This window comes from Drosophila busckii, chromosome 3L, assembly GCF_011750605.1.
Source record: "Drosophila busckii strain San Diego stock center, stock number 13000-0081.31 chromosome 3L, ASM1175060v1, whole genome shotgun sequence".
Taxonomy (NCBI): domain Eukaryota; kingdom Metazoa; phylum Arthropoda; class Insecta; order Diptera; family Drosophilidae; genus Drosophila; species Drosophila busckii.
Window position 1 is genome coordinate 15,887,873 of NC_046606.1, and position 20,390 is coordinate 15,908,262.

General features: G+C 39.9%; 3 protein-coding genes across 4 annotated transcripts; 1 reads left to right on the forward strand and 2 right to left on the reverse strand.

The window, feature by feature from the left end:
• Positions 1–248: 248 nt before the first annotated feature.
• On the forward strand, positions 249–20,049 carry LOC108599661 (serine/threonine-protein kinase unc-51). Its single transcript, XM_017986641.2, has 12 exons — positions 249–719; positions 6,142–6,315; positions 16,678–16,765; positions 16,834–16,959; positions 17,024–17,097; positions 17,162–17,322; positions 17,383–17,519; positions 17,576–17,728; positions 17,792–18,964; positions 19,025–19,161; positions 19,224–19,359; positions 19,424–20,049. The coding sequence occupies exons 1-12, from the start codon at positions 627–629 to the stop codon at positions 19,498–19,500; spliced, it is 2,529 nt and encodes an 842-aa protein (XP_017842130.2). The 5' UTR covers positions 249–626; the 3' UTR covers positions 19,501–20,049.
• Positions 7,339–11,405, reverse strand: LOC108599663 (leucine-rich repeat and transmembrane domain-containing protein 2). Of its 2 annotated transcripts, none has more exons than XM_017986643.2 (8): positions 11,356–11,405; positions 10,854–11,007; positions 9,245–9,456; positions 8,931–9,184; positions 8,595–8,870; positions 8,181–8,448; positions 7,957–8,115; positions 7,339–7,901 (listed from the first exon to the last, which is right to left on the reverse strand). In XM_017986643.2, exons 2-8 carry the CDS (start codon positions 10,904–10,906, stop codon positions 7,744–7,746), a joined length of 1,380 nt encoding a protein of 459 aa, XP_017842132.1. In that variant the 5' UTR covers positions 10,907–11,007; positions 11,356–11,405; the 3' UTR covers positions 7,339–7,743. The 2 variants fall into 2 exon arrangements, with proteins under 2 accessions (XP_017842132.1, XP_017842133.1); XM_017986644.2 differs by having other exon boundaries at positions 7,744–7,901; positions 11,280–11,399.
• On the reverse strand, positions 13,152–14,508 carry LOC108599664 (opsin Rh4). The gene has a single exon (XM_017986646.1). The coding sequence runs from the start codon at positions 14,479–14,481 to the stop codon at positions 13,327–13,329; it is 1,155 nt and encodes a 384-aa protein (XP_017842135.1). The 5' UTR covers positions 14,482–14,508; the 3' UTR covers positions 13,152–13,326.
• Positions 20,050–20,390: the final 341 nt, after the last annotated feature.

Genomic DNA, 20,390 nt, shown 5'->3' on the forward strand with positions numbered 1-20,390 from the left:
TCAATTCTAGCTTATTTTAGCTTTTTTTTTTGGTCAGAATCTAGCTTATGTGGGCGCTCAATACCTGGCAACACTGGATGACACTATCATTCATTTCCAATCGCGAGCCAGAAAAAGAAGTACACCGTCTGCAAATAATTTGTTGAAAATAAAAGATTTATAGAAACGGATTTAATAATCAAATGACTGAGCGGGAGTGATATTTTAAACATTATTGTGCACCGTGTGTAAGTGTGGGTGTGTGTGCCAGGCCAATCTAAATTCACACACACAGCAATACGAGCACACAGCGAAATAAAATACAAAGAGTTTAATTCAATTACATGCCAAAAATCAAAGAGTGTCGGTGTGTATGTGTGTGTGAGTGTGCGTGATAATTGTTTATAACAAGTGCAAGTTGGTAACACATTAAACCAGCAGCGTTTGCAAAAGTTTAGCCTGTGGCTTTGTGTTATGCGAAAAAATTGATTTTCCACGAAACCTTTTACCCCCAAACAAGAGAAAAAACCCCACAACAATTGTGACTGTGAGAGAGTGTGAGAAGTCGAGGGCGAGAGAGCGGTACGCAAGTAAGCGGAGGCTGCAACGAGGAAATAGTCTTAAACGCGTCGCTGCCGGCGCATGCAATGAATATTGTCGGGGACTATGAATACAGCTCCAAGGATATGCTTGGCCACGGCGCCTTTGCCGTGGTCTACAAAGGACGTCATCGAAAGGAGGTAAGAAAACAGCAACAGCAAGCTGACAATAACATTAATTATTTCAAAACAGTGTGTGGGTTGGGTTTAAATTACAACAACAACAACAACACAAATATTATTGACAAAGCAAACTCGTCTGAGAATATGTCGCATAAAACGCAATTAAGAAAAGTGTGCCCACACCTACGCCAAAAATACATGCCAAATCTCCACCTACTCTCCCCTCTCTGTGCAAAAGTTTTAATGACGCTCAGCTGATGTCAGCAGCCTTTTGTTGTTGTTTGGTTTGTTGTTCCTTTTCGCTCTCTTATGAAACGCAAATGTATGTGAGAAGGGGATGTTATTGTTTCTCAAATTTTAGTGTTTTATTCTCTACTCTATGCTCTATGGCCAAGCTTCATAAACACGTGCGCTTGTTTTCGTTTGGCTTTTGCGACGCTTTATATAAAGCCTATTTACAATTACGTTGTGTGCTAGCTTTTTCATATATGTACATATGCATGTGTGTGTGTATGTGCGAGTTTGTGTGCGTTTGTTTGTTTTCAAGAGTGTTTTGAACTATTTCAGGGTCATAGGCATTGAAAAAATCGTTTACACGTGTCAAGCTTTGTGGTAGGGTTAAAATTAAATCTTACCCAACTTTCTTGAAGTCTTGCAAGTTTTCCCTTATAAATATTCAACCTAATTTATAAAAGCCCAAAATAGTTAAAAACACATAAATTAGGTAAACAAACATTTATAATATAATAGAGAGAAAAATCAAAGAGAATGGAATGGCATAGATAATTTTTAGATTGAAGTGAAACGAATGGAATGGAACTGTTATTGCTATTATTATTGTTTTAATTGCAATGTAATTAATAGTGTACTCATTGAAAGGTGACACGAACTTGAACAACTTGCAGAAAAGAGAAAGAAAAAACTTTTAAAGCAAAACAATACAAAACAAATAAACAAACACGTAAGGGAAAATGTGTCAGACTACTTTTGTTATTGTTTCTATTTTATTTTCTCAGTTGATAAGCGAGTGTAATTAAACGTTAACTTTGCTTACAATGGCGCTATAAACAAATCTGTAAACAATTAATCAATTGATTGCTTTTGTAAGTTTACAAAATATGAGTATCTTGTGGATACATAAAAACAGCTGATGCAATACAGCGCGGCTGTTACCTCAAGAGCAGCGCGCGCGCGCTCTATCTATCTCTCTCACTCACACTGACGCACAATCTCTTATTTAAATGTTATTTTTGTTTTGTATTTTCTTATACTTTTTTTTACCTTACATATGTTTTTGTTATTGTTTTATGATAATTTGGCACACAAAATTTATTAAACAAAACCTTGTTATATATGTATGCATATAGCAATATATAAATAAATGCAATACGCAAGCAGAACAAATAAAGTTTAAATATATAGCAATTAAAAATATGCATTTATTTTAAAACGCCGACTTTCAATTGCAGTTGCTTCTTCAAGTTTATCGTTACTTAAAGTCCTTAAGTTAAAGATCAAATGATTTATTCACAAGGACAAGAAATTATTATCTCATGGCTAACAGCTGCACGTGCTAGGAAATCCAGAGAAAGAGAGAGCGAGAGAGAGAGCCTAAAAATAGGAACCGGCATATAACATGTGTAGCTTAAGCCCAGCAGACAACAAAAGAGATGCATTTACAGATGCAGCTACAAAAGTTATACTTAGCACGCTGCCTAGACAGCGAAAGAGAGAAAGCGAGTTCATAGTGCAATCTGAGTTTTGTGCACACCAAAAATAAACTCACTGCTGAATGAAATTTAAAATGGCCTTACTAATGTGCAAATTATTGGGTGTTCAGTACGCGACACGTGTTGTAATTATTTCCATACTGAGCACACACATATGTATGTACATATGTATATACCAAATAATTTGTGTTCTATATATAGTAGTTTGTAGTGCATGTTGTATGTGCTTAGAAGCGGGGGCCATGGCATAAGTCGGACCAGCACCGGCGACAATGCAAAAATGTCATTTATTTTATTGTTACTGCGCTCGCCCGTAATAGACTCTAAGACGAGGGTGGCTTATCCACAAATCAAATTGAAGAGGATTGGCTAAAGTTAAATTTATCGTTACTAAAAATAAATCGATTTTGTTGGCTTGAATATAATCAAAAGATAGATTAAGTGCACTTTTACGAGTCTAAAAGCTATCAGAATATTAGATTAGTTTTATAATATATATAGGCGAAAAATAAATCTGTGTTATCTGGCAACTGTTGTGATTTGATTAAATTGTTAAGCAACCCTCGCAATTCGTTTCATGTTTCCTACAACATTATTGCACTGTTTCGTTTCGTAATGCCGCGCTTCCACTTGCAGTCTATTTCGCTTTCTCTCTCCCCCCTATCCTTCCCTTTAGTCCGTCGTTTTAGCTGCACGCGTCTCAGTTTTATATATGCATAACATATGTATATACTTTTCATAATTGTGTGCAATTGCATTTTGCATTTGATTTTGTCGCAAATTATTGTTGCTATAAACTATATATATAAAAATATATGTACATATATTTACACCGCCATTCATTATTTAATCATTTCAAATGCTTTTTTACTGCGGTATCAGTAATAATTAGTAGCTGTGTACAAATAAATATTTAATACGAATATTGTTGATCAAATTTTAAGCAACTTACTCAGTGTCTAATTAAAATTGTCAAATAAAATATATACATACACACAACTGATTAGATTCTTAATTTTTGCAAGTGAACAACAAGTTCTTGACCCAATCACCCATATAAAAAATAAAAAAAAAACAGCAAAGCTAAGTGCATTAAATAAGAATGGTGTCAAACCAAATGTGAAAGTTGTTGACTCAGCTATGAGTTAACCTCTGACAAAGAGAGCGCGGCAATGCGGAAACTCATCAGAAAAAACATTCGTTGTATTTAACAATGAAATTTCAATTAATTTTTTTCAACTATGGCAATTTTTAACTTCAAATGCAGTTCAATGAACCGCTCTTGATAAGACCGCAAATAATTCGTAGAAAGCCAAGAGTGCATTGGCCCACAACTAAAAGCGCCATATGAAAATTTGGTCAACAAAAAAAAAAGTAAACAAATGATCATAATAACAACAGCAAAACAAATGCGCAGAAAATGCGAGAAAAAAACGAAATTGCCAGTGCTTGCTGCCTGTATCTGACAGATACAAACACAAGCACATTAGATACAGCTACAAATGCATTTGCTGCAACTGGTTTTGTTTTAAAGCCTCGGTGAAAATGCCACAAAAGAAAGACTTTTATTTTTTTGGTCAAACTGCGTGGCAGGTTCGCTTTGTTTTCATTGTTGCAACACTTGACTTGCAACACACAAGGCGGAAGTTGAAAGTGCAAGAGCATTTGCTAAGCTGAAAAGACTTTGATTTGTTGTTTGCGCAAAAAAAAAAAGTTCTACCGTGGGTTAGAATTCATGGACAGTGTGATAAGCGGGAACTAAAATTGCTCGCCAAACCAGTTTTGCGTGAGAATTGGTTTAATTATTGTCGATAGTTGTAGTTGTATTTGTTTATACATTATGTGCATTTATGTGTGTGTTTATTATAAAGAATTTATGCGCATATTTTGTCGTCTGTCTGCGCGTGTTCGAGCTCTACATCGAAGCACTTGAAAGCATGTTTTGTAAATACGATTGTTTACTATATAAAATAAATGGGATATTGTAAGTTTATGTAGCATAAACAATTCTGATTCACAGTACATGTTGTGACGCAAAAGTGTTTGCTATAAATTCTTCTAAAACAAGATTTCTTAATGAGCAAATGCAAAAATTAATGGTGTGATTATATTTCTTGATTTTTATTTTATACTGAAGCAACAATTTCGTCTTTATTCGAAATTACATTTGTTTTAAATTGGTTATAGAACTCGTTTAGAATTCTTTTTGCAAGCTAAAACAAATTCGCAGTATAGAGTAGGTTGCAACCGTTAGTTTCAGACCCTGTAGCAATCTCAGTATTTTTAGAAACGTTTAATTAAGCAAATAATTGATCAATACATTTAGTTAGTTTATAGTAGACAGGAAAATAAACATTACTATATACACTCAGCCTTGCTAGGCCTTAGTTCCATTGAACTAAGCTATAAGACCTTTTGTATATTTTTGTACAGGGTCCAATTAGTGCTTTTATTCTATCTGCTAGCTGTTCTCTTGTCATTTTGTTTGTGACTCTGACCTAGGACCAGGCTATGCATTGTAATCTGTTTTCAATTGAATGTCGTATCTCCCAGCTCCAGCAATTAAACATTTATAAACGATGGCATTACAATTTATTTATACTTGCCAACAAACAAAAGATGCATAAGCTGCTATCGGTCAAGCAGCAGCAGCAGCAGCTGTGCGTGTTAAAAAAAAATATCTTTTTATTTAATTTGAATAACAGCAACACAGTATCAACTGCTTAATCGTTATCACAGTTGGCTTAAGTTATATTGAAAAAGAAAAAACTTAAGCAAAGGCTGATAAGGTATGGGAAGCGTAAACGCGTCATGGTATATTTTAAATAGGTGCGAAACCGCTTTCTTAGTTACAAGTAAACATATTTTTACTTTCCTTATTTTTGCTTTATTGCCGGCACGTTGAACGCGGCGAGTAAACTCAGACACAACACGACTCATTGTCACTTGTTAAGTGCACAGGTAAACAGGCTTGGGTAGGTGATGAGGGCGAGCTGGGGGGAGGTGGGAGAACACCCTTATCGCCCAAAAGGCAAATAAAAACCGCAGACTTGTCGGTGTGCAGCTTTTGCCAAGTGTCGCAGTCTATCAGCCAAGCGCTTAGTCAAGCACTCAACGCTCCGATGCATTTTTTTGCGTATCTAATTATAAAATTCCCTTTGCGTTTCGGGTTTCAATATCCGGGCATAACATGCGTACAATGTTCTGCTAAATTTGCAGCAGGAAATGATTTTCATTACTTCTAGTTGGCCACAGCTGGCGCCTGCAGTTTTTCCCAATTTGGCCAAGACAGCTGTCATTTGTTCGCTATGACTACATTTCTGACTAAAGTTAGTATTTTATATTGCAGTCGAATGCAATATTTCATCATGCTGTACACAAAGTGCGTCAACAGTTGTGTTGTTTACAACAAATCCATTTACACAATATTGTTTTATTATTTTTGCACGTGAAGCTCTTAAAAAAACAAAACAAAAACCAATTAGAATTTGTTTTCATATTACTATTGTTGGCTGTTTATGTATTTTTAGCATTTTGTTTGCTGTCACATTGAATTTTATATTCAAAGTGCGAATTTGTTTGTTGACTTTACCCAAACAATTCATATCAATTTTGTTGCATTGAATTAATAAAAGTCTACTCAAGTTCAATTCGCCGACAGTTCGTTGACTTTAACAATTTAGTAAACATTATATTTGTATTTTTCGCAGAAACACATGCCGGTGGCGATCAAATGCATTACCAAGAAGGGTTTAATCAAGACGCAGAATTTACTTGGCAAGGAGATAAAAATTCTTAAAGAATTAACAGAGCTGCATCATGAAAATGTTGTGGCACTGTTGGACTGCAAGGAGTCGCAGGATTGTGTTAATCTGGTCATGGAGGTAAGTCCCAAGCAAATATTATAAAATATATATATTGTATACCTAGATTCATTCTGACTCAGCAACTGCTACTACCAATGTGCAGCCAAATGTGCACGTAGGCACCGCAACAGGCTAATATCAGCTGATATATATATATATATATATATATATATGTACTTGTACAATTGAAGCTAAAATGCTACGCAATTAATTGCGGAAGTAGCAAAGTCTAAACGAAAACAAAAATATGTAGAAATATATGCCAGGTTAAGGTTGTTCTTATACGACTGTTGAAGCACCCTGTAATTTGATATTGAATTGTTAGTGATGGAAACTTCTTATCATTGGATAATGATTTAACGCAGCGCATTATCTCTGACTGTCTCCCTCTCTTTCTAAATAATGATTGATTACATTTTCCCTTGCGCTTTGTTTTATTAGTTATTGCAAATAGTACTAGACAAAAAGACTCCATTGGCTGGTCTTTGTTTAAATTATGACTCAACTTACCAACACTTAAAAACAAAAACATAAATTAAACCTGCTAGAATATTATTATACTAGCTATTAATACAAATTGAAAAGCCTTGGCTTTGTGCAATTCTTAGATTTTCCACATGTTCAAATGAAATTATTGAACTTTTATTGTTTACAAAAATCAAAATATACCACTAGGTGTGTGCATACTTTTGGCGCGCATTGTTCATTGATTAAAGGTTTCTTTAAATAGGTCAAACATTCCTGTGCGACGCATTAGTTTGCTACGATAAGATTAATGATATGTATTGTACAGCTTTTTGTTTACATTATATAAAGTGTTAAAAGCATGTGAGAGAGATATATTCTGATTTGCTGTCAAGCTTAGCTACTCGCCAATGTGCTCCATATAAATTTGTAATGCCCCGACGACTTTGACCTCGTTTTTGATGTTTAGTCAGCAATTATGCTATCGGATTCCAATTTCTAATTCAAATCAGTTGATTGCACACGCTTTGATTTTTTTGATAATCTATCGAGGAATTGAAACACTTATTTGCTCTTTTAAACTATTTACAATATTTCTGCTTTTATTGTATAATTGGCAAAATCTCTATACTGAGAGAGTACAGCGCAGTCTAATAGCTAACAATTAGGGTGTATGTGTTGTGACTGTGTGTGTTGTGTATGTCTGTGTAACCATTAAATTATGCTTTTTATCCAACACAGCATGTGAGCGACTTAATCTAAAGTATGTCAACTATAATAAACACAAGTGCTATGCGACTAGGCGTACTTAAACTAGATAACTATCAGCTAAAAAATGCCTAGTTATAAATTTTGGTAGTAGAATGGAAAGAGCTGTTTAAAGTCTCTCTGTCTATAAGTGTGTGTGTGTGTGTATCGATTGGCAAATGGAATTTGTTCGCTATAATGTAGTCAAGTTGGAAGTGTCTGTGCTTGCGTCAATTAGGCTAACTTATTTAACGGTATTTCCTCAGTGGGATGTATCTGATCCATTGGCTCCTTTGGCTTGCTGGTGCGACAGCATTTGGTTTTAATACCACCCACATCTTTGCGGAAAATAAGTCCAATTATAATGCCCACCACAGCAACGCCCATAATGCCTACAAAATTTCAGTTATTAAATATTAAATTTGCGTATAAGGCATGTGCACTTACAGAAGAGCAATATGTTGATAGTATCCTGTGAGATGGGCACTTGGTAGGGCTCCTCCTTGCCCGAGGTTTTGTTGGCATTCGTTGTGCCTAGGCTCTCAGTCATGACGCCAGCTTTGACCACAGTTTCATTGGACATTTTGCTGTTGCGATTGCGATTAGCTGCTGACACGTTTGCGTTTTATATTTGCATACGAGTTAGAGTTTTATTGTGGTTGTCTTCTTACCTGAACGCGGGGGAGTGACAGCAGCTGGTTTAACAGTGCTAGGCAGGCCGGTTACGCGTTTAAATGGCGGATCTGTGGCTGTGATGAGGCTCTCGTTGAACGATGTGCCCAGCACGAGTTCAAAGCAACTAACATCAAAGTGCTTGAAGCTAATGTTGTCGATGGATTTCAACAAATTGCACAGCTCTTCAATATTCTCCTGTTCCAGCTCGGGCAGTTTTAGTTTAATTATATATTTTAGCGGCGTGAAAGCCCGTGTATTGATTTGCTGAAAGTGGCAAAAAAAAAGAAGCTGTAGGTTAGAGCGAGACAACTAGCTGGTAGTTGAAGTCAGCCAAGCGCTGCCAACTTAATGCAGTGTGATATATCGATAGCACTGGTTCGATAGTTGTTACTTTGGCGCCCAACACTTACTCGTTTGAAATCATTGTGATCCAAGCGCAGCGAATTCAATGCACTCATGTTCATGAAAATTTGCTCAGGCAATTCTGTCCAGCTGCAGTTGGAGCAGCTAAAATCAGTTAAGCTTGGCTGATTCAGTATAGAGCCATCAGTGCGCTGTGCAATGGTATTGTTGCTTAGATCCAACAATGCCAAATCTGTGGCGTCCGCAAAAGTATCCGGGTCAATTTTATTCAAATGGTTGTTGGCCAGACGCAGGCGGCGCAAACGTGTTAAGCCCACAAATGCCTAAAACAGTGAATGAGTTTATAAAGTAATTAAATTGCTTTATATGTGTTTTGCGTTTACCTCCTTGTCAAGTCGTTTGATCAAATTGTGATTCAAGTTGATTTCAACTACTTTAGACATGTTGGCAAAATCCTCAGCACGCAGCTCGCTAATAGAATTATGGCTTAAATCAATGATGGCTGCCATTTTGGGCAGATCAAGGGGCACTTGAGTCAGCTGGGCATTAGTGCATTGTATGAACTTGAAATCCTCCAAGCAGAGGCAGTTGCGCGGGCAGCTGGGATCCAAAATATGGCTGCTGCGACGGGGAATGCCTGTAAGATAATGAAAAATAGTGAATTACATTTATATTAAAAACTATTTTGAAGACTTACTGAAAATAGGACGATATGTTGTTGTTGATGTTGATGATGTAATTGGTCCATTTGTTAGTTTCGTAGTTATGTCAAAAGTATTCGGCTTGAAAGCAACATCTTCATTACCCACATACTCATCATCATTATAGTCATCATAATCTTCGCCGGCATTGTTGCTAACACTGCTGCCAACTGTCTTATCTGTGGGCGCACTATTCGTATGACTTATGCTGAAAAACAATAAACAAGAAAATAAAAATTTACTGAGAATGTAACCTAGTTACTTTTTGGACTATTAGCTACTTAAGTAGCTTGATTAGCAGTTGCTTATGCTTGGCAAAATGTCGCTAGATTACATCATAGATGCTAACACGCCTAGTAATTTGTCCTGAAACGACACTTGACCCATTTCGACATGACATGTCAAGCTACAGTAAGGTCTAACTATAGCTGGCGTATGTATAAAGCGGCTTTATTTGAGAACTTGTAGTTATTATTATTTTTTTTAAGTTTTCGCTTTATCATTATTCGCTTTTGTTTGTGTTTTGTTTTTGCTTTTTTGAGGCCGCATGAATGAAAAAACGGGGCGGGAAACCTGTTTACGTCATGGCTACAACGTCTACCTGGCCGGTTTTGCTTTGTTTTGTTGCTTTTCGTCTTCGGCTACTACTTTTCATACTTTTGCCATATTCATGCTTACTCTTACTTTCGTTTTGTAGTTGGCGTTGTCTGTATCCCAGTCAAGTCGCTTCTTGGCTAATTCTGAATTCTTCATTAGTGGTGTTAGCTTAGGGATTTCAGTAGCCTAAGTAGCTCTACAGCCAGCATTCAGCTTATTTTTTGTTTAAATGTGTTACGAGGTGAGAGACGCTGACGCTGACACGCAGACGCAGACGCAGACGCTGCTAGCAACAGTTCAAGTGCGTCTCATAAACGTCATTTGTAGCTTGTTTCAATTGCGTGATTGCTGCGAATGTAAACTAATATATACACTTGTGTATGTGTGTGTTTAGTTTAGCTTGAACAAGGGAAAGTTCTGTTGAAAATTATGTAAGCCAGAAACAGCCATACGCTCTGCTGCTTCCTTTTATTGGCAACCAGTCAACCAACCAACCAACCAACCAACCAACCAAGCAAGCAATATGCAATGGGCGAACCTTGAAACACTTTTCCACACTCTTTAAATTTTAGAGTAAAGAAATCAATAAAGACTGGATTCAGGGCGCCAATTGTCTATAAATGTAAAGAGTCTGCGTCATAAATGATTAAAGCTTGTTTAGATAAGTTCAGTTTATCTTTGCAACTGTTTTTGTTGATTAGATCGGCGTACACTCTATACAATAATCACATTAATTACGAAAGGCAATCATAAAATTGCCAACGTTTATGTCGCTGGAGTTCAAGGTACACACTTGCCAAAGTATTTTTCGTTACGATTTCATTTTAAAGGCACTTTGTACTCCAGGGGACACCCTGCGCCCCCCACCAACCTATATACAATAAAATAACCCAAGGCATTAGCAATGCGAGCAGTTTAAAATGTATATCGTATGCTGTTGTTTTTTATTTTGGCATAAATGACGACATGGTACAAAAATCGTAAGCTTAGATTAAATGAAATGTTTACCTGACGCTCAGCAAAAATATTAGAAGTAATCCGAATTTGTAATACACGTGCATGTTGTTTATATGAATTGTTATTGCTCCGATTTCTTTAAGTTTATTTGTTTGTCTGGTTTGCCACTTTATAGTTTCATATCATTGCTGAAGTTATTATTTTGCTGAAAGTTGTAGAAATTTGTTATTATATAAAAACTGGAGAGCTTGTTATTTAAAACAGCTGTACGGTTTTGTAAGATTTATTTAATTACACGTGCATAATTAAATGTAGACTGTTGTTGTTCAGTCATTGCATTTCCTGACATATTTTATGGCGTTGGTAATGCCACACACGTTTAAGATCTATAAAGCAAGTTCATTTTGCACTGCTGATTGTCTGAATCTGCTTTGTTTTTTTACCAAATCACTGCCAAACATTTCATTGAATATATACCACATATGATTTTCTTTTTGATTTGTCAATTCTCGCACACTATAAACTCAAATATATATACACATATCACGCATACTCTTAAAATACTTGAAGACTCGAGGCAAACTTGACGCGCTCACTGCTAAATTGCGACTGAGCGGCAATCACAAAACTTTATACAAAGCAGCGGCAGAGCAAGAAATATTTTTTTGTGAGAGCATCAGGTAAAAGAGACAGTGAGAGCGCTTGATAATGAGCGTAAAGTTAGCAGCTTTGCCTGCCGTTACTCATATGCCAAATATTGTTTTTGGCTTGTTTGTCTTGCGTTTTGCTGTTTCTATGTTTAATATTAGATGTTTTATTTGTTTGTTGCTCAAAATATTTGTTGGCAATCTTATCAAGTTATAATGTACTGTTAATTTATCATTTTACTTGAATTCACTTTCTTTATTCATATACAGTAACAAATGTATGCTTCGAGCTTATGCATATAATTAAACACTAGTCAAGATAGCCACATATAATTATTTTGTAGTTACTCAACTAAGGCAACTTTATCAATTAGTTTTAGAGCTTAACACATACATATGTACATGTGTATAGACATGTATGTATGTGTGTTTTATCGCTACACGACGTCTAGGAAAAAGATTGACCTTTAGTCGCGAGCAGCAGCGTCAAGCAGTTTTGCTTTATTCTTATTTGTTTGGAATTTTAGTTGCTTGTGCTTGCTACTCAAATCGTTTTGTTTTTATATGGCACTTGCCGTTTGATGTGTTAAAATGCCGCAGCATGCTTTTAGCTTTCAGAACCGTTAGAGCAAAACGAATAGCCAAGGGACGCGATTGCTTCTCACTTGCCGATAGATAGTGGTGAAGAGCAGAAGAGAGCGTCGATGTTTGGTGCTTCCGCTCTTAAAGCAGCAATTGACATGTGCTGTGGGCAACAATAATACGCTGACTCATGCGCACTTGTTGGTGCGTTAAAGAGTATTGATTATCAGATATTAAAGCACAAAGTGCAATTTTTAATAAGAGCACGCTCCGCTTGGCTATGCTTATTGTGTTTTTACATTTTGTGGCTCTCACTCTCGCTCGCTTTACATGTCAATGACTTATTTCCAACGCGCACTCTCGCTGTTTCGCTCTTATTTAGGCAATTGTATGCGCTTTGCTCATTGAAAAGCTTTTGTCATTTTAATTGCTTAATATTGTGGCTGTTGTTGCTGTTCTTATTATAAGAGTGCTTTGTTAGCTCATTAAATTTTAAATGGCTCACAAAATTTTCTCGTATGGCGCATGCTGCTGAAATTCCCGAATAATTTCCCACAACTTATAGTACCCTTAGAAGTCTTTTGAAATAGATCTTATGAATAAGATTTAAAAGCATATCAAATAAAATTCCAGCTGCCACTTCAAGCTGAATAGGAAGTTTGTACAAAAGAAACTGCAGCTGCTTAAGCGGCTAACCCTTTAGCGTTTTTTTTTATACGGAAGCTTATTAAATTGCAGCTTTGCGGTTGATTTAGAAATTGCCATAAATCATTTCTACGTTGACCTTGTATGACATCTCAAACAAAAGACAACAGAAATATGCATACGCAATTGGCTGGACAAAAGATTCGCGTAGAAATACGAAAACTGCACTTAATATAAAGCAAACACAATGTTTGCCACATGATTGGGCTTAATTCTTTAGCGTACTACGCGATTTGCTTGACAGATCTTCAACAGAACGATGCTCTATAGAAAGTACGAATAAAGATTTATTCAATTAAATGCAAAGGCAACAGGTTGACGAATTAATTTCCGTTCGTGTGTAGGAATTAATTACTGAGTGGTTGATCTATAACGAACAGAGATACTTCGTTTTGTTCAGTTTACTGAACTTTTGCAAATATATTTTATTGAACTCGAGCATTTTTATAATGACATTAGTTTTGATATTACAAATTCGTTTTGTTTAGAAGAATCTATTCCAAGTCACAGCTATGGGTAGTTCCAGTTCGTTACAGACTTCAACGTGTTTCAATAAATAAGCAAGATCCTTTATCAATTTGTGGGCTGGCCTAAGCTGCCGTTGTTTGTTGCTGCTCCTGCGTAGTTGTGGAAGCCGCCGAGCTGGACTCTGGCGCCTTCTCGTTGATGGCCAGCCAGGGACAGCGTTTCTGCAGCTCCATGCGGTACCTGGGATGACTAATGGCATACACAAATGGATCTATGCAGGCCACCAGCTTGCAGGTGCATGCGGGTATCATGGTGGCGCCCGGAGTCAACAAGCTCTTGTCACCAAAGGCACCAATCAGCGACATTACGCCGTACGGTGTCCAGGAGACAAAGAATAGAAAGCATATGGTAATGGCCGCCTTGGCAATGCGTATCTCAGCAGTCTCCTTGCTCTTGTCCACATTCGAACGCAGCGATTCGACGTTCATCTTCTTGGCCTGCTCACGCAGCGCCTTCTCGTGGCTAATCACATGTCCAACAATCTGGCTGTAGTAGTAGAGTATCATCAGCGTGGGGCAGACAAAGCTGAAGAAGAAGATGGTGCCCACAAAGAGGCGCGTGTCGAAGTTGTCCGTCAGATAGTCGAACGTGCAGGAGGTTAGATAGCCCTCGGGCACAAAGCGATCCCAGAACTGCGTCAGAGGCAGCACCACCCAGGGCGTGCAGTAAAGCCAAATGATGATGTTCATTACAATGGCCTTGGTGAAGGTCATATTGCGATTCATGGGCTTTGTTATGACATTGAAGCGATCGTAGCCAATGGCAGCGTTGGTCATGCCGGCGCCAATGCCGGAGTACGAGCCAATTGCTGCAAAGAGCTGACAGCCCGTATTCCCCAAGGCGAAGCCGCGATGAAAACTGTTGTAGATGAAGATGGGCGCCTTCAAGCACATGATGAAATCGAACACGGCCAAATTAAGCACAAACATGTTCGAAGGTGTGCGCAGCGATTTCGAGGTGCTAAAGATCCAGATGACCATGCCATTGCCCGCCGTCGAGGCGCAGAATAGAAAGATATAGAACACTCCCAGCATATAATGCATTGAGGCTGGCGGCTCCAGTTGGGTTAGCCAGTGCTCCGGTATGTATTGTATTTGATCCGGCGGCACGTTCCAGCCCAGGAACTGTAAATCTGCATTGCCCGATACACGTGCCTCTGGTCGCAGCACAGGACTCTCGCTGACATTGCACAGCTCGTTCCCCGCACCGTCCAACATGTTGCACGTGCTACCCACCGCTCCCGATGTGAACTTTTAACGTTGCTTAGATTCGTGTTGGCCTCTTTTATATGCACGCAGTCCGCAGTCGGGGCGCTCTAATTGAATTTGGCTTTTGGCTTGCGTGCCGCCAAATACTTTTTTCTGCCAACAGTGCAATTAACTTGCCTCCAAATCACAATCAACAAATAATTCGCAGCTTAGCATAAATTAAATGATTGTCGAGGGCTGTGGCTGTTTGCCAATTGAAATTCCCTTTGGAGACCCTCGTTGTGCTAAAATAAAACCTTATTTAAATATTATAAGCTGCAGCAAATCGAGCGGGAAGTAAAGAGAGTCCCATAGCAGCTAGCTGTTCAGAGAGAGTCGCATAGCAGGCAGCTGCTGAGAGCAAACAAGATTGGAAGTTGGGCGCTTAATACAGAAACTTCAAATCAGTCGCAAAATATTCAACTGCTGTATTTAATGAGAAATAACACTTGCATTTAAGTTAAGTATTTACCATTGGTATATAGTAAATAACAGTACATTATTATACACTTTGACATTTAAACACAAAATGGAAAAGGGTATCATGAAGTTGTGCAAATGTAGGAGTTATAGACCCCATAAATTATATATATTATTGATTAGCAAGATAAGCTGAGTCGAGATAACCAAGTCCGTCTCTCTGTCTGAGTCTGAATGTATGAGCGAAAAGATCTCAGAAGAGCTAGAACATCAAACCTTTGAAACTAACATACAAAGGCATAGAAACTTCAAATGTTAACTTTGGAGTTATTCACATTAAAAGTTTCTATATAGACAGCGGGTTGCGCACGCTCAATTCCAAGTAGTCTTTTCTACTTTCAAATTTACATCACAAGTTACTCACATGAGCAACACATCGCATGCCGAAATATTTAAATAAATATATTTTAAGTATTTAAAAAATAAAATGTCGTCAGAAGGGGATTTGAACGCGATTGATATCGCTCCAGACGACGCAGATCCACAGCAAGAGGTACTTGAACAAATGGAACTCGAGGTGGACAGCGAGGATGAGATATTGAATGTGCCCAAGCAAAGTGGAACTGACATCGGTGCAAATGATGGCGAATTGGAGCTGCATCGCTGCATTGAGTGCAAATTGCTGCCTTTTGGGGCGATCTTTCAGTGCGCGAACGAGCATCTGATCTGTGCTGGATGCTACCAGAAGCGCGTGCTGGACAAGATGCTGGGCTACCGCATGGGCACCTGTCCGGAGTGTGCGGTGCGCATTTTTCGGCATACGCGCGATCGCAAAGTCGAGTGCGAGCGCTGGCTGGCCCAGTTGATGGTGCGCTGCGAGAAGTGCGAGCAGCAGCTGCCACGTGGCTCGCTGCATCATCATCAGCGCTATGAGTGCGCCAAGCGTTTTATGTTGTGCAAGTACAAGCGGATTGGCTGCAACTGGCGTGACCAGGCCAGCGAATATAGCGCACATGTCGCCAACTGTGCGCACCGCACGATGAAGGGCAGGGAGCTGTTGCCACAGCTGCGCCAGCTTGAGGAGCAGCGTTGCCACAAGCGTAGCTTGCTGCAGAGTATCTTGCGGCTGCTGCAGCTGCCACAGCTCACCGTGCGTCTGCTACATCTGAAGGCACAACAGCCAAGGGACTCCCCTACTACCAGCCCCTTGCTGGTATTCAGCTTTTGGGCCTATACGCTGCCCTGGTCGCTGCTGCTGCATTGGGAGGCGCCCGACGAGCCTCAAGCGGCTGCTGCTGCCTGCAGCTTGAGCTTTCAACTGCGTCTCGATTATGCTGAGCTCGATGGCATATTGCCGCTGACCTACACTTTGGCCAGCGGCATTTACTCGGACGTGCGCTTTCAGCTAAATCTTTGCGAGAAGTTCGAGTTCAGCCGCCACCACTGCTTGGGTCCATCGCTTGTTATATACGAGAACGCCTGGGAGAATTGCCATCGGCTGCTGCATGAGCGCGGCTTCTATGCGCGTCTGCTCATGGCGGGCTCTCACTAACTTTTGCTTTAGCGTTGTGTGCTTAATAAACATCTCTAAAGAAATCCATACATTTATTAGTTGTGCTGTGCACACGTCTCAATTTATAGCTTAGAGCTGGCACTAAAATTATTCGCTGAACAGTAAATGAATTAATACATTTTTGAAAGTACATTGCGGCTTGTTTTAATTGAATATTTTTTCTTTTATTTTAGTATTGCAATGGCGGCGACTTGGCTGACTACTTGGGCGTCCAGGGCACGCTGAGTGAGGATACCGTCAGGCTGTTTCTAATACAACTAGGTGAGTGCTGCACTTGGTCATTTTAATTAGCAACAGTGTATAAATTAAACTCATTTTCTTTTGCAAAGCTGGTGCCATGAAAGCACTTTATACCAAAGGAATTGTGCATCGTGATCTCAAGCCACAAAACATTCTATTGTCGCACAATTATGGCAAAACGTTGCCAGCACCATCAAAAATCACGCTCAAGATAGGCAAGTTCTATTCAAAATGCTCAATGTGCTTAGTAATTTAATTGAAATGTTTTATGTTATTTAGCTGATTTTGGCTTTGCGCGTTTTCTCCACGAAGGCGTCATGGCGGCCACTCTCTGCGGCTCGCCCATGTATATGGTAAGCTCACAAATCTTAAATATATAAGACAACTGCTCTTTTACTAATTGATTTGCATTTGCAGGCACCGGAGGTGATAATGTCACTGCAGTATGATGCTAAGGCCGATCTCTGGTCGCTGGGCACAATTGTCTATCAGTGTCTGACGGGCAAGGCGCCGTTCTATGCACAAACGCCCAACGAGCTGAAGCATCTCTATGAGCAAAATTCCAACTTGGCGCCCAAGTAAGTTCATTGAATATCTCGGAGCGTGCTTGTGGCTATAAAATCTTCTATATTATTTAGAATACCCCAGGGTGTGTCGCCGGACTTGCGGGATCTTTTGCTCTGCTTGCTGCGTCGCAATGCCAAGGATCGTATTTCGTATGAAGACTTCTTTGTGCATCGTTTTATTCAACGCAAAAAGGCAGTCAGCTCACCAGGTAATGCTTTGAAATATTGTTTTGTCAACTTGTTGCTTATAAGTGTTTTACTTTAGTGGATTTGCCAGCTTTGTCTAGCGGCACACCGCCAGTTAAGGCCAAGAGTCCATTGCAGCAGCTGGAGCAGGAGTTGCAGCGGGTCAAGCTGGCGGACCAGGAGCAGAAGGAACGTGACGAACTGGAGGCAGCACAGGAAGAGGAGAATACAGGTTAGTTGCGCTTACGTTTTATTTATTCTTTTCACTCAACTAATTTTGCATTTCGATTTGCAGTCTCTGTGGTCGCTAATCCGGCCATTTGTGCCACCATCACCAATGTGGGCGTACTCTGTGATAGCGAGAATAACAGCGCATCCTGCAGTTCGCATGAGGACTCCGATGACTTTGTGCTGGTGCCCAAGAATTTGCCCGAAGATCAGCGTCAGGGACATGCGCAGACTGCTAACATACAAGCCCGCCAGCAGCAGCAGGCCGCGCCCCAACAGTCCAGTCCACCACGTCCCAGCAGCCTGCCCATTTCAGAGCCCAAGCCTGTGCCCGCCCCGGCACGTCGCTTACCCGCCGTGGGCACTGGCGTTACCGTTGGCTCGCCCAGCAGACAAGGCGCACCTCTAACTGTTGCCAAGCTGGCAGCAGCCGGACATCAAATACCACGCTCACAGCCCATTAGCGTGAAGCAACCACGTCCGGATCATCGCAAGAGCAGCGTGAGCAGCGACATAAACTCAATATCGCCGCCGGCGGTGCAATTTGCCATAGGCACGCCCCCAACTCGAGTGCGTTCCGCCTCGGGTGGTTCGCTGTCGGAGACACCGCCACCACATGCACCCAGCACCTGGCAGGTGTCGCCCGGACACTCGCAGTCGCCATTGCGCAGTAGCGGTCATAGCTCGCCAGTGTTGCCCTCAGCAGCACTGACCAAACTGCCAACGCTGGGCAGTCCCACACTGATGGTGGCACCTGGCTCGCTTGGATCCATAGGGTCAGCGGGCAGCGGCTCGGAGAACAACAATCAACATCATATGCTAGGACCACGCGCCTTCACGCTGCCTGAGCTGGGCGCCACTGGGGGCCTGCAGAGTTTGCTGGACACTAACGCTGGCGGCCATGAGCCGCATTCATTCCAGGCACCGCAGCTGTCCGAGGAGACACTGATGGATCGGGAGCACAACGAAACGCTGTCCAAACTCAATTTTGTACTGGCACTCACCGATTGCATCCAAGAGGTGGCCGACTCCCGTTGTGCGCCACTCTCTTCGCTCATGGTGGCCGGCAGCCAGCTGGCCAATGAGCAGCAGATACCACCACATGCACCCGAGCACTGCAAGCGTGCCGAGCGTCTAGTGCTGCTAATGCGCGCACTTCAGCTGCTGGCCTCCGGCCTCAACTTGGCCTCACAGCAGTTGCGCAATGGACAGCTGAAGCCCTCATCGAATGTGAAGAATGGTGAGTAAAGAGAATTGCCCTATAAAGAGTTTTTGCTTAACTACTTATGGTCCACTGCAGCGCTGCTGACCATGAACTCCAAGTATCGCAGCATTCTGTTCGAGTCGAAGCGTCTCAATGGCAGCGGCCTACTGCAAAAGGCAAATGCATTTAATATAACCGCAGACAAGATACTTTATGAGTACGCTTTGAGTATGGTAAGTACAATACAAAAACTGTCAAGTTATTATATTTAATGCTTTGATGTTTTCACTTACAGTGCCAGGCGGCAGCTTTAGATGAGCTTCTGAAGAACACAAAGAACTGCTTTGAGCGCTATAATACCGCTCACATACTGCTGCATTCGTTGGTGCAAAAGTGCAATCATCCCCAGGACAAACAACAACTGAATAAATGTGTGTAAAGCAATTATAAATATAATGCGGCTTGCTTATTAATAACAACTACTATTGCTTGCAGATCGTGATGCCGTCGAGAAACGTTTGAGCTTGTTGCAACAGCATGGCTACATCTACGTTACAGATGAGAATGCTTAGAGCTGCCAGCAGTCATTTGTCGACGATTCCTTAAGTTATTTAATATAAAACACCCTTCCCTTCTCCTTCCCCATTTAATTTTGTTGAGCGTGCAACTTGTGATTTAAAAAAGCATAACTCATAAAACGTTTAACAGGTGCAAGCTCTTAGTAAACCACTGAATCACATACACACACCTTATCATATGAACAATGAGCGGAATTGTCCAATGTAAATAGTTTGTTTTGTTTTATTTAACACATTTTTTTACAACCAAGCTAAACTTGTTAATGCTTATAAGCGCGCCAGCTCGACGCCCATAATAGTCCTTAAGCTACACTTATGTAATACAAATATATTATATATATACTTAGCTGTATCTTTTCGATCTATTATATAACACCAATACAAACAAAGAAACAAACACACACACACACACACATAATGTTTATGGGCAATATTGCAAGCCAAACTGAGTTTAGTAAGCTTTATTCATATGTAATTAAGTTATACCGCATATATTTCCTATGTATGTTTATTAGGTGCAGGAAACTTATTTAAAAGTTTGTGCTCATAGCTCGTATATATGTATGTGTCTCAATCTATTCACTTTCCATCTCGATATTCCTTTATATACATCATAATTTATGGCTGCACTACACAAAAACAAATTTAATAAAATGTGCTATGTTCATAGTTTTTAGTTAGGTCTCATTCACTTTCACAGTCAGACAGACAAACAAACAAACAACACAACATGCAAATGTACATTTAATTTTATGTGAGAAATGTATTCTAAACAAATTTAAGTTTTTCTACAAAACAAACCACAAATCTAAAACGATAGATATATAATATATATGTATGTGTATATGATAAATATGCAGACAACACACAGGCAAACGTGTATA